The sequence below is a fragment of the Mobula hypostoma genome, chromosome 18 (genome assembly GCF_963921235.1).
Source record: "Mobula hypostoma chromosome 18, sMobHyp1.1, whole genome shotgun sequence".
NCBI classification, from domain to species: domain Eukaryota; kingdom Metazoa; phylum Chordata; class Chondrichthyes; order Myliobatiformes; family Myliobatidae; genus Mobula; species Mobula hypostoma.
The window spans coordinates 23449831-23464338 of NC_086114.1; the positions used below are offsets into that span (position 1 = coordinate 23449831).

At 39.2% G+C, this 14508-nt stretch overlaps 1 protein-coding gene across 4 annotated transcripts in view; it reads right to left on the reverse strand.

Moving 5' to 3' along the window:
• cdh23 (cadherin-related 23) overlaps window positions 1-14508 on the reverse strand; it is a 1160360-nt gene that overhangs the window by 900971 nt on the left and 244881 nt on the right. For all 4 annotated transcript variants that reach the window (XM_063070587.1, XM_063070586.1, XM_063070590.1 and 1 more), the window contains exons 5-6: window positions 12416-12463; window positions 9931-10023 (exon numbers count right to left, since the gene is read on the reverse strand). In XM_063070587.1, the coding sequence (XP_062926657.1) occupies window positions 9931-10023; window positions 12416-12463 (141 nt within the window). The remainder of the gene's footprint in view (window positions 1-9930; window positions 10024-12415; window positions 12464-14508) is intronic.

Here is a 14508-nt window from a genome sequence, read left to right on the forward strand (position 1 = left end):
ACTAGAAGCCTTTTGCAAGGAAGAATGGGCGAAAATCCCCCAAACAAGAATTGAAAGACTCTTAGCTGGCTATAGAAAGCGTTTACAAGCTGTGATGCTTGCCAAAGGGGGTGTTACTAAGTACTGACTATGCAGAGTGCCCAAACTTTTGCTTCTGGCCCTTTTCCATTTTTGTTGTTTTGAAACTGTAAAAGATGGAAATAAAAAAAGTAACCTTGCTTAAAATATTAAAGAAATGTGCCATCTTTAACTTTATGCCTTTTGGAAATCAGGTCATCTTTACTCACTTAGCTATTCACAGTAACAGAAATTTTGACCGGGGTGCCCAAACTTTTGCATGCCACTGTATGTGGCACATTTGAAATATTCATTATCTGAATTATTGTATCATAATAATCTCTCAACAAAATTCTCACAACTTTGGATCTGTCTTCACAATGGACCAAGGAAGTTGCATTGATAAAAATTACAGCCTCAAACTGGCAAATATCTCAGGGGACTTTACAGGAATGTAAGCAGCATGCCTTCATACCAAAGCAACACAAATCCAGGAGGAACTCAGCAGGCCAGGCTGCATCTATGGAAAAGAGTAAACAGTTGGCCTTTTGATAAGAGACCCTTCAACTGTTTACTCTTTTCGACTGATGCTGCCTGGCCTGCTGAATTCCTCCAGCACTTCGTGTGTGTTGCTCTGGAATTCCTGCATCTACAGGTTTTCTCATTTTGTGATATCTGCATACCAGCCTAAAGTGAGATATAGCCAAAAGTGTCATACACTAAGATGGATTTTAAGGAGCATTCTAAAGGAGAGAAGTGATGGTTTAAAGACAGAATTCCAGAGTTTTGACTCTTTGTAGCTAAGGCAATATCACCAATGGAACATTTATATTTTAGGATGTCAAAAAAGGCCTGAATTGGAGGCACATACAGTTCTTTAAAGGGCAGTAGGAAGGGAAGGACCCAAGGTTCTCAGTCTGTAGGATCCACTAGCTCTTCTCAGCAACCAGCAAGTTCTGTACTTTCATTTCTGGTCTTTGGAGACCAAGTGGTTTGAAGTCTGCCCAAGTTTAGATGATTAACAACCTGCTTTCTATTGGTTTATTTTAGCCAATAAAGGAGGAATTTTTATCTTTGCACCAATCAGAAAATATGAGCCCAAAGGTTGAAAGATTTCCCAAAACTCTTGGTTGCAGACCAACTGAAGTCATCCATGCAACAACAATTCCCTCCTGCACTTAGTGTCGCCTTCAAGAAGTTCCATAAGTACTCTGCAGCCAGATATACACAATGAATTGTAGTGCGGAAAACCTGGAGATTACAAAACAGCATCTAGATATGGTCACGTTCCAATAATCCAGCATCTGGTTGCTTACAAATGCTTTTGATTTGTCAACTCGCTAACTTATTAGTCCGAATGTGAGCTGGGCTTCCAGTATGCAAGCCTGGGTGAGTGATCAGAGCTGAAATCAGAGACCAGTGTGCTGTATTTTTCTCATTCCCTTTAGAACTCAAATGGTTCGCTGGAACATTTATTGTACGACTGGGTACCATGTAACAATAGAGAAATAAAATTGTGTTTGGATATTAATAAAATTAACACCCAATATCGAGTAGGGCACTCCAGAGTCCCAAGGATGCCAAATTATTGGAGCTTTACTAGCAGCGATAGGGTCACCATGGAAGAGCAAAGAGGTTAACTCATTTGGTTGGAGTTAAATCACTGTAATATTCTACACTGTGGCACTGACGGATTCTGTGCAATCTTTATCGGTTTTCTTTGCCTCCAGGAACACTGTGTAATGTGAAATCACATAATAGATGGCTGTGGCTAGTCCCAAGTCTATCATATGAAATAATGGATCTTCCCCAGTTTGCTTCACATGACGAGCATTAGCTGAGTCAACAGATAAAAACTGAGGCAGGAAGTGGAACTATCTGAAATGTTAAGCCTCACAGGAGCTAATCTGCCAGAGCACAATCTAAGTCTGTTTCCAGTTTCCCCGATAAAAATCTTTCAAAGCATGGTGATTGGTTGGAAGCATTCTTACATCTCACAGTTTGAAGCCTCTCCCCAACATGAAGTACCTTAACCTCAGCTAACAGACCAGAGCAGAAGGTATGCTGGCATAGGTACAGGGAGGGTACTTCCCTTGGCTAAGCTTAGGACAAGGAGATCAGAGAGAAGGGTTAGTAATTCAAGAACTTCAATGGATTTATTACACCTACTTAACCCTTTCTCAGTCTTTCTTAAAACAGGAAGTTGGGATTTTTTTGTTCCACCATAAGAACTGTGAGCACTGCATGCATCTCTTTCCTTCTCTGCCAAAATCTTCATGATGAATGGCACCACAAGTTTACCACTGCAAATGGGAACTGAAGGTCAGTTGGGAACATATTTTAGACTTTAACTAATGTGCAACAAAGGCTGCTGAGCACCATGACAGACAGAACACATTCCACAAATTGGAGAGTCATAAAACTCCATTACCTCAAATCAAATATCAATCAGAGGACAGTGATTAGCATAAAATGAATACATGCAAATTTAATGAGGTTTGTCACGTTTAACTTCAGGAATCAGTTTCAGCTATTCCAATACTCAATGATCCTTTAAGATGATGAAAGAATCATTATAGTTTCACAAAGAAAATTTTATGGAATTGATGAAATCATTTTCATACTTTATTCATGAATAAGCAGTTTGATTTTTATTTCATAAATTAAGCTATGAATTTATTCCTGGTTGATAAATAATTTACACAGATACACTTTCCAAGCTGATGATTCAGGTTTCTGCTGTAAGATTTCTGATTCTTGTATTTGTAACTGGCCATTAGTCGGGTTAATAAAACAGATTACCTGCAATTGTCCTTTCTACTGAGTATCTTTAATATTTTCACGTAGCCTGATTTACAGTGAGTGTAAATACAACTAACTCATCACTTTGGGATCAGAAATATCCCGTAAGCAAATTGTTCATAAGTAGACGATCAGTGGTCAACGTCTCATAACTGGAAAGGAGAGAGGGAGGGAGAAAAAAAGGATGTAACACTTGTATACACATTTAGTAGCTGAAATTAACTTTGATTGTTAGTGTAAACAGTCAACATTTCAGGCCACAACCCTTCATCAGGACTAGGAAGGAAAGGGAGAAGTCAGAATAAGAAGGTGGAGGAAGGGGAGGAAGAAGTACAAGGTAGTAGGAGATAGGTGAAATGCAGAGGGGGAGGGGTGAAGTAAAGTGCTGGGCAGTTGATTGGTGTAAGAGATAAAAGACTGGAAAAGGGGGAATCTGATAGGTGAGGACAGAAGGCCGTGGAAGAAAGGGAAGGGGGAAGAGCATCAGAGGGAGGTGATGGGCAAGTAAGGAGATAACGTGAGAGAGGGAAACAGGAATAGGGAATGGTGAAGGAAAAGAGGGCAGGAGTACAATTATTGGAAGTTAGAGAAATTGACGTTCATGCCATCTGGAAGGAGGCTACCCAGATGGAACATAGGGTGTTGCTCTTCCAAACTGAGTGTGACTTCATCATGCCACCTTCTTACTCTAACTTCTCCCCTCCCTTTCCAGTCCTGATGAAGGGTCTCAGTCCAAAATGCCAACTATTTACTGTTTTCCATAGATGCTGCCTGGCCTGCTGAGTTCCTCCAGCATTTTCTATGTGTTGCTCGGTTTTCCAGCAACTGCAGATTTTCTTATGTCTTTGAATGTTTGTGTTTTTATTGCTATACTAAAGCATCGTATGGGATGGGGTGGAACATGTCCTTCAGGAAAAAATGCTGGTAATTTTTCATCTTACTTGCTTCTATTCAGAAAATTCAACAGTGAAATTAGTCATAGAGTGCATGGATTAATAATATACTGTCAAGGATCATGTACTGCTAGACATTGCTTTGTTGCAATCATATTGCATTTTCTACTACAATGATACATGTTTTTTAAGTCTCTCTCGTTGGTTATTTATTTTCCCCACCCTGAATAACATAACCTCAAACTAAGCAAGGTCAATCCACATAACATCTCATTCCAAGTCTGTGCTTCAATTTTTAATCAAGTAAACTGGCCCACGCCCAAGGAGAGGTAAGCCCAACACACAAAATGCTGGAGGAGCTCAGCAGGCTAGGCAGCATCAATGGAAAAGAGTAAACAGTCTACGTTGAGACCCTTCAACAGGACTGGGTGAAGGGTCTCCCAGTCCTGATGAAGGGTCTCGGCCTGCTTACTCTTTTCTATAGATGCTGCCTGGCCTGCTGAGTTCCTCCAGCATTTTCTACGTGTTGCTTTGGATTTTCAGCATCTTCAGATTTTCTCACGTGTGAAGCAAGTTCTATCTGCCTAGTCTTCCCTTGCCGTCACTGCCTTGTGAACGTCAGCTGGGCTTGGTGCACTTAGCTAACATCTGAAAGAAGTCAATTCACATGACTAGCAACAGATGGCACTGGACAAAGTGTACATGAATTCAACAGCTTTCAGACAAACTCAAAATACCCACCCCACATACACATGTACATAAGTACACACATACTGTATATGGGCAAATACTGTACATACAGTATATCCCCATGATAAGCACAGAAGGTGGAAACATATGGGTAACCTTATCCAGACTAATCAAGCAGAAGTTCTCCCTAAAGAGTAAAATACACAATAAAGTAACATTCCTGCAATGTGGATACTTGAATGATGAGGAGGCATACTCTGAAAGAATATTTCTCTCATTGGAGCCAAAGTGCTGGTTATTTCCTGGTGAAACAAATGCAAGGATTGAATGAATGGCCAATGCAAAACAGAGATCATTGCAAAGCTATATATTTGATTGTGAACTAAATCTAATTCACATTAGATGCTTGAGCGAGGTTAAGCTTGAAAGGCAGTTCTGGAACACGCACTATAGACTGCAGGTTTACATTTTTCCATGCACATGATTCTCAAGGCAGTATGAAGGTCAAAAGAATACTAACTCAAGGTAGTGGGCTCCCTGGGAACAATAAAGAAACAGGAAAACTTATAGTTTAATGTTATGCATGTTATTGAACACTGCTGCAAAGAACACATATTTGAAATTCCGAAAAAACAGTATCGATATATACATACTGATCTTGTACATGTAACCCATTGCAAGAAAGCTTGTCTAGTGGCTTATTACTCACATCATAGTAAAACAGTTTAGATTATATGGTGATGTGAATCTGTATCCTTAAAGACTTTGACTGGTAATCAAAGAAAATGTTGACTTTAAACTGTATCAAGCAGACTAAAGGCTTGGTCAGAGCTAAGTTTGCAAACCTAGTTTGATTTCAGTCAGGACAATTTTTGGAGAAAATTCCGAAGTCTGGGACCTTGGCAGCTGAAGGCATGGTCACCAGTGGTGGACTAATAATGCCAGGGAAATCTGACATCCTCATGTTGATTGGTTTGGCAATCACAGCCCAGCCCCTCCTTTGTCACTCCCTCTCCAGTCTGGTGACATGAAGTGACATCTCAGGATGCAGCACTGCTGTGCATCTGCATAGCATTTTCTCTGAAGCCTGTGGGTTATGAAAGGATTTAGGATTTTCTGTCTACTACACCCTGTTCTATTATTCTATTGCTTATTCTAAATATTCACCACCCTCTGCATGAAAAGCTTATGCCTCCAATCTCCTTTCGCAATTTTTCCCTTCACACCTTAAATCTGCGCCCACTATCTCTCAACTCCCCTGCCCTGGGAAAAAGATTTACTCCATTTTACTTATGCCCCTTGTAAATCTGTAAACCTCCAAATACCCCTCAGCCACATAGTAGTAAAAATAAACCCAGTTATTTAATCACTCCTAAAAGTACAACTCTCCATTCTAGGCAACATCAGGAGAATCTCCTCCGTACTGTCTCTATTGCTGCCACATCCTTCCCATAGCACAGTGACCAGAACTGTACACAATACACTAAGTACAGCATAACTTTGTAGAACTGCAACATGACACTACTAGTGTTATATTCAATACCTTAGTCTACATCTGAAAGGATACCATTTAATTTTTCACTCCCCTATACAGCTGTGTCAAAACTTTAATGGAGATATGAACTAGCACCCTAAGGTTTCTCTAAACATCAACATTTCCATGGTCCCAGAGTATCCTACCAGAATTTGTCTTCCCAAACTACTTTCCCTCACATCTTGATTAAATTCCATCTGGCAACACTCCACCCAAGTTTCATAAACTTCTTCACGATCTACAATTACACCAATTGCTTTGCCATCTGTAAACTTACTAATCATACCCCATACATTCATATCCAAGTCTTTTACTGTATGTATTATTGGATCACCAGCCTTAATTATTCTAGAAGATTAGTCATTGTCTCTACAATCTGAAAAGCTAACAAAATCAATGTTTTTGGTTCACCTGCAAAACATTTCAATTTTTTATCCAGAACTACACTGAATTTCATCAGCCATCATTGACACCAACATCCTCATGCACCACCAATTTAAAGCAAGCTCATAGTTCATAATGCTGCTGCAATTTTTTTAACCCATGTTATGAGTGAGGGGAGGTTTTTCATAGAAAACTATCCATATTGCAATTGTAATGTAACACAATTAATTGTAATTAAACACAATTAAAAATATATACTTATACATTCTTTTCCATCTAAATTACACGACAGTAAATTTTATTGCAGACCTCAATTTTTCAGGTAAAGGTTTGTGAATTCTGTAAAGGTGAATTACCGATAAATAGCCAACCATAAAATGGGTCACATGTAACTGAGATTGTGTTCTTCTGCAACTTATAACTCCAATGTCATTTTACAAGCAGCAATTGTATCCCAAGTCCAATCTAATTACACAAAGTTGTGTCTTCTGGACACAATCTATCTAATTGATTTTGGACTACTGTTCCACTTAAACAAGTAGCAGCCAATAATATACAGTCAAAAACTGCAGATGGAAATGCAAAGAACCTATATTTCTCTTGTTGGCATCAACAAATGGACAACAATTCTCTCCATTGCTTTTAGAATTTGCTTTCTGATAAGGTGCTTAATTTTTATCCATAACTTAAGGATATCTTACAGAATGAGCAGAAAATTGTTAGCTCTCTCTGGCTCACCCAAGAGAAAGATTACGTTAAAAAATATTATGGTTCAAAACTACTTTTCTACTCAGTCAAAAATAAATATCTTTTTAGAGAGCTCAGTAAGGCATATTCTCAAGGCGACAGATACAACACATATTTGTTTGGTACCTTTAATGCTGCAAAATGTCCTAACATGTTTTGCTGGAGCTTTGCCAACCAAAATATGATGTTCAACAAAGTTAGGAAATAGAAGGGCTGATGAGCAAAGTTTCATCAAAGAGGTGCACCTTAAGGAGCAGCTCAGAGGAAAGGGAAGAGGCAAAGACAGAAGAGACACAAGAGAATGCAGATGTTGGAACTTGGGACGATAACCTGAAGCAACTCAGTGTGTCAAGCAACATCAGTGAGAGGAATTGCTCATGTTTTAGATCAAAACCCTGCATCAGGACTGCAAAAGAATAAGAGTTTGGAAGCAAATCCTGAAGCTTCAGATTATAGTGAATGAATGCGCAGTCATAACCTGGGAAATGCAATAGCCCAGAAATTGAGCCGTGTAGGAATGTATTGTTAAAAATTGAGGAAGATAGAGACAGACAAGACTATGAATGGACTGAACACAATAGTTTTTGCAATGCAGCTAAAAACCTTGTGTGTAAAATAAATAAACTTTCCTTAATCTTGTTTCCTACAGAAACTTTCAGGACATCAGGAAGATATTGGTATTCTTCTGGAACCTATAAATTCAAAAAGGGCAATGAAGAGCAATAAAATACTCTGAAAAGAAATATCACTCATTATGCCTTCCAAATGCCCCTGAAATGCTTTCATAAAATTAAGTAATTCAAAGTCCTGGTGCTGGGTTTCAACCTTTCCTCTCCTCCAACAAATGCTGCTTGATCCGTTACTGTATGTTCTCCAGCAAGTTGTTTTGTTACTCCAGATTCCAGCATCGGCATTTTCATGTCTCCTAAGTACTTTGTAGGTTTTAGTTGTGTATATCTGCCAGCTACACTCAGTGGACACTTTGTTTCGTGCACTTGTACATCTGCTCATTAATACAAATATCTAAGCAGCCAATCATGTGGTGGCAACTTAATGCACAAAAGCATGCAGACATGGTCAAGAGGTTCAGTTGTTGTTCAGACCAAATATTAGAATGGAGAAGAAATATGATCTAAGTGACTTTGACTATGGAATGTTTGCTGATGCTAGACAAGGTGGTTGGAGAAACTCAGAAATTGCTGATCTCCTAGGATTTTTCACACACAACTGTCTCTAGTGCGCAGCAGAGCATCTCTGAATGCACGACACACAGAACCTTGAAATGAATGGGCTGAAGCAGAAGACCACAAACATGAGCGCAGTAGCCTCTTTATTAGGTAAAGGAGGTACCTAATAAAATGAGCCAGCTATCTCATACTTTGTAAACTCTGGGTTTGGTTACGAGATAACTAACAATTTCACCCAAAATACTCTGGCAGCATTTTATGCAGAGAGAGAGAGAGAGAAAGAGAAGAACAGGATGACTTTGCAAGTCGATAACCATCCAGCAGTATTGAAACAGTGAAAAACAAATACAGAGAGGAGGAATGGAGAGAACAGTGGGAAAGTCTGTGACAGGTGGAGAGCAAGATAGTCCAGGTAACAGATGCTTTTGGAGCAGTTCAGTTAATAATTCAAAGAGGGAAATTAGTCAATGAATAATTACAACCATTTCACCTGGTTTTGCTGGTGTTAATGAGCAACAACAGATTAAGCACAAAGAAAACCTGCAAATAATGTCATTACCTCTTTTGTGAATTCTGAGCTATCATATCTTACCTATAAAACGTCATCTGTCTGACACAGCGGTGTCAAGAAAACAACTTCTCTCCCAATGTCACAAGAACAAAGAAGCTGGTTGTGGACTACAAGAGGAATGGAGATGGGCTAACCCCTATTGATATCAATGGATCTGGGGTTGAGAGAGTAAACAGTTTTAAGTTCCTCAGCATCCACATCACCGAGGACCTCACGTGGTCGGTAAACACCAGCAACGTGGTGAAAAAGGCACAACAGTGCCTCTTTCACCTCAGACAGTTGAGGAAGTTTGATATGGACCCTAAGAACTTTCTACAGGGGCACAATTAAGAGTATCCTGACTGGCTGCCATACAGCCTGGTATGGGAACCGTACCTCCTTTAATCGCAGGATTCTGCAGAGAGTGGTGTGGACAGCCCAGCACATCTGTAGTTGTGAACTTCCCATGATTCAGGATATTTACAAAGACAGGTGTGAGAAAAGGGCGTGAAGGATCATTGGGGACCCAAGTCACCCCAACCACAGCCTATTCCAGCTGCTACCATCTGGAGCATAAAAGACAGGACCAACAGGTGCCGGGACAGCTTCTTCCACAGGCCATCAGACTGATTAACTCCTGCTGATTTGAGTGAATTTCTACGTTACATTGACCATTCTATTTATTATAAATTACTATGATTGCACATTGCAATTTAGATGGAGACGTAATGTAAAGACTTTTACTCCTCATGTATGTGAAGAATGTAAGAAATTAAGTCAATTCAAAATAGCCACCTCAGTAGTGCTGCACCACTTCAACACTGTCCTTGAATGTCAGCCAAAGTTGTTCTGTGGTTCATGGATCCAGTATCCTTTGACTCAGCACCAAGAGGTTTTACCACTGTGTCACATTGCCCTCAAAAAGTCAATAATGAATTAAAAATGAACACAATTCTCAGGGTAGCACAGTCTACACATGTTTATAACGAATGGAAACTTTATGACCTTGTGGACTCCTAGCAAATTAATAATAATGAGGCAGTAATTGATTTGAGTACAAGATTCCTCCCAAAGATTGGCACTTACCTCAGGGATTCTCACACTGTAGGGTTGGTTGTGGAATACCGGTGGGTTATCATTGACATCACCTACTTGAATATTGACAATGCCCTTAATAACCTGCAAATTAAAAGTCAAGATGAGTTTCAGAAATTCTACAACACTTGATTTTGAATGAATTAACAATTCTGAACATGGATGGTTTCTTCCACCTTATTGTTACTTTATGTCAAGGGGCCAGCAGCTTTTGCATTCATTACGATGTGATTCGAGTTCTTTACCCGCCTTCTCCTCTTCTCCAAAGCAGAAAAGGACAGTGCAACCAACTAATCAATATGCATTATGCAAAATTTGAAATATAGCTTGATTAATTCATGCAGATCACTTTCTGTGCAACTAGTTATGAGCTTATGTAGCTAATCAGTACAACTAACCACAATTAGAACTGTATTTTCAGAACTCTGATGTAATGCATGTACATATAACAGTTCACTGCTGTATTTAAATGTGCACCGAAAAGAATTGTGCGAAAGAGGGCTTCTTTTTGCTTTTGTTTGAACCCTTACAGTAAAAAAGATGAAAAGCCTATGCAATATTTAGACTATATAAATCTTTAATATCCTCACCACCTGCACTCATTATTGTAGATGGTACAAGCTGAGAATTCCACATAAAATTACCAGTTTAAAACAACAGAGTACAATCACAGACAGACATTTTGAACAAATACATGAAAGTAGCTAAAAAGCACAAAAATGTTGTTGCTGGAAAGTCAAGTTTAAAACAAAGTTGATGAGAATCAGCACAAGTTGACAAAGAAACAGAATTAACCAGAGGTGACCTGGCAGTGTGAATCCCATTAAGTATGCTGTTCTATGGAAGACATTCGAGATTCCGCAGATGCTGAAAATGCAGAGTAACTCACACAAAATTTTGGAAGAACTCAGCAATTCAGACAGCATCTATGGAAAGGTAAAAGAGACAACATTTCAAGACAACTTCTGATGAAGAGTCTCAGCACAAAACGGCAACTCTTTATCCTTTCCATTGATACTGTCTGACCTGCTGTGTACTATGGAAGGGTTACCTGCCCAAGGCAGTACCACTGCTTTTCTCTCCGCAGATGCAGTCTGGACTGCTAAGTATTTCCAGCAGCCTCTCTATTTACAACTACACTTTCTGGGGCAAATATCTTAAAGCAAAGCTCAAGAAAGGGGAGCAGAAATGGGCTATATGGATCTTTGAGCCTGTTCTGCCACTCAGTACAATCCTGACAGTGCTACAGTGGGAAATATGACTGGGCGTGTTGGAAAACTGCTGAGTTTTGGGGAGTCAGCCCAGCTAGTGAGGGGCAGTTAGCAGGCAGATAGGACTTACTCCTGGGGCTGCACCCTCCTCATTCTCAGTCTGATAAAGCATAAAATAGCTCCATCCACCCCCTGGACCCTCAACACCAAGAACTGCCCACTCTCTGCTGAAGAAGGAGAGGGCACTGAGGAAGATAAGCCGTTGGTCCTCAACAGGAATCATAAGACAACAACATTATGATCCAGTATTAAAATGATTCAAATATTTGATAAAGGAAATTTTCTTTCTTCCCTCCCAAGGAACATATATGGTGACACATTTTTACAAATCAGTAGTATAACCAAGTAAAAATAATGTTCAAAGTAAAGTTTTAAAAGTTTCCTCAAATTGCCCATATTGTTTGCAATTCAACTACAATTTCCTTAAGTTGATATTATTTACTGCACTAAACTGCAAACTGATGAAATGATCACTAATTCAAGTCATATCAACACACTCACTATCCAACACAGCAGGACTTTCCTTGCTATTTAACAATAAACAGTTGGAAGTCAACATTGGGGGGGGGGAGGGAGAACAGTAGTGGAGGGGGAAGAAATAAAACAAATAAACAACATTGAGAAGGACAATTATTTCTCCATTCAGTGAACTGACTTACCTAATATACCCAGAAATAATCCCCCTACTTGCTGCCTCAGTAAAACAGCCAACATAATCAAAAGATTCTTCCCAGCGTGATCATTCTCTCTTCTCAGCCCTCTCAGTAGGCAAAGGCCTGAAAGCACCTACCACCAGGCACAAGGACAGTTTCTATCCTGTTGTTATAAGACAAATGAATGGACCTTTTGTATGATAGGATGTACTCTTGCCTGCACCATCTACCTTGTCATGGCCTTGCACCTTACTATCTTGCCACACCACACGTTCTCTGCAACTGTAATGCTATGTTCTGCAGTTATTGTTTCCTTGTTCTACCTCGATGTATTGATGTGATGAAGTGATACATATGGATGGCATACAAAGCAGAGCTTTACACTGCACCTTGGCACATGTGATGACAATAAACCAATTTACCAATTCCTTGATAGACTGTACCATGGGCTTATCTCGTCCACATATGCTCAAATAAATTTGCTATATTTTTACAGGATAAAAATGATTAAACTTAACAAATCTTAAACCCAGCTGAATCAGTGCTACTTACACTTTGCTTGTCACTAACAGAGAACTCCACTTGAAGTTCTGATACCACCTGAAAAAGTTGAAAAAATAAGAAGAGTTTAGTAATGACATAAGTACCAGTTCTGGGTTTTCAAAAAAAGAAATATTAAATCAAGTTAGTTACTGGTATACAATGGTTACTTGGACAAGATAATTCTGCAGAACAGTATTGATCAGTTGGTAAGAAAGGCACTGATGTGGCAAATAGCATTTAATTTAAAATAAAATGAGTTAATGCATTTTTGGAGAGCTGAAGACCAGGATGAATGGTAAGACCCCAAACGGTACACTAGGAGCCAGGTGTAGCTGCTGAAAGATCCCTGAAGGTATCAGCACAGGTAGATAAGGCTGAGATGGCATAGGCAATACTTGCCTATATAAAACATTGTTAGGCCATAGATGGCATTTCTTGTGCATTCCTGGTTGCCACACAATATGATAGATGTGAATGTATTGGGCAGGATGCAGGGGGGATTCACCAGCATGTTGCCTGGAATGGACCATCTCAGTTGTAAGATAATAATAATTATTATATATTCATAGAGCACTTTTCATATACAATGCAATTCAAAGTGCTTTAAAACAGGATAAAGTGCAAACATGAAAATAAAAACCAAAAAGATGCTAGTTAAAAGCAAGATTAAAAAAATAGGTTTTGAGCTGGCATTTAAGAGTGTCAATTGAGTCTGCATCCCTTACAGTTTCAGGTATTGAATTCCATAGTTTAGAGGTGTCATTTAGAAAACCCGACCTGCCAATTATCTTTAGAGGGAGATCACTTAAATTTGAGAGACCGGTGGAAAAAGAGCTGATCCCTTGAGCAAGATTATTAAACAAAATGCAGTCCCAGACCATTGAGAACTTTAAAACAAGCAAGACAATTTTAAAATCAATTCTAAAAGATACAGGAAGCTAATGCAGAGTAGTTAGAAAGGTCCTGGTGCAGAGTCCTGACGAAGGGTCTTGGACCGAAACGTCGACTGTATCTCTTCCTAGAGATGCTGCCTGGCCTGCTGCATTCACCAGCAACTTTGATGTGTGTTGCTTGAATTTCCAGCATCTGCTGATTTCCTCATGTTTGCATAGTTAGAAAGGAGTGATTTGCTTTCTCATTCTGGTGTTAACAGATACAAAAGATACTGGTTAAGCTGCATTTATCATTGTTTCGGCGCAGACTGATTGGAGATTTCACTGAAGTATACTATCAAGCATAAGAAACTTCAAAGTCATATTTTTTGCCTTTTGTCAAGTAGTTATGGATGGGGTTCTTCCGCATAACAGAGGGTAAAGGTTTAGCATAATGGATATGATGTTTTGAGAAGCTCTGGAGGAAAATCATTTCACCGAGATGGCGGATGGAATCTAAAACATACTGCCTGATGGGGTGGAGAAGACACGTACACTCATGTATCTTGATGGCGTAACATAAAGATTAGGGCTGAAAAATAGGAATGATACCAATTGGTGTCTGACACTGGTACAGGCATGGTGAGCAGAAGAACTTACTTCTGATCTGTACAACTTTACGACAGTGGGGAAAAAGCAGAATTTAGCAAGCGGCCTTTTGTCCTGACAGTAAAACTATAATCAAGGATACAAAAAAACCTTTGAGTTATTGCATGGCTCTTGAAACTGAAGTGTGTATTAGCAATGAAAAGGCATTTCAGCATATAAATCATTGACTATTATGAAGGCTATATTTTTACTGCAAGTTTGTTTCAATTGTGCACTCCGTGTTCCGGGAAAGATTACTGAAATGTAGATGCACACAATAGTAATAGTAATTGGCTTTCTTGTTGCAGTACTCCATCTGTAGATATAGAAGACTCCATAGAGTACTTGAAGTTTGTGCCCTCTCTGGTTTCCAATTTGAATTGCTGATTAAGTGTTGCACAATTACTTTCAATTTATAAACCATATCATCACCCACTATCTTCTTAAAAAACAATATGGAGTGGGTTCAGGGAACCCAACACAAATATAGATTTATAATGGAATAATCACAGATCTGCAACTGACTTTTATCTCAGCTAAGTGAGCTAATTTGTACTAGAAATTGACTTTAACTGTAATTTG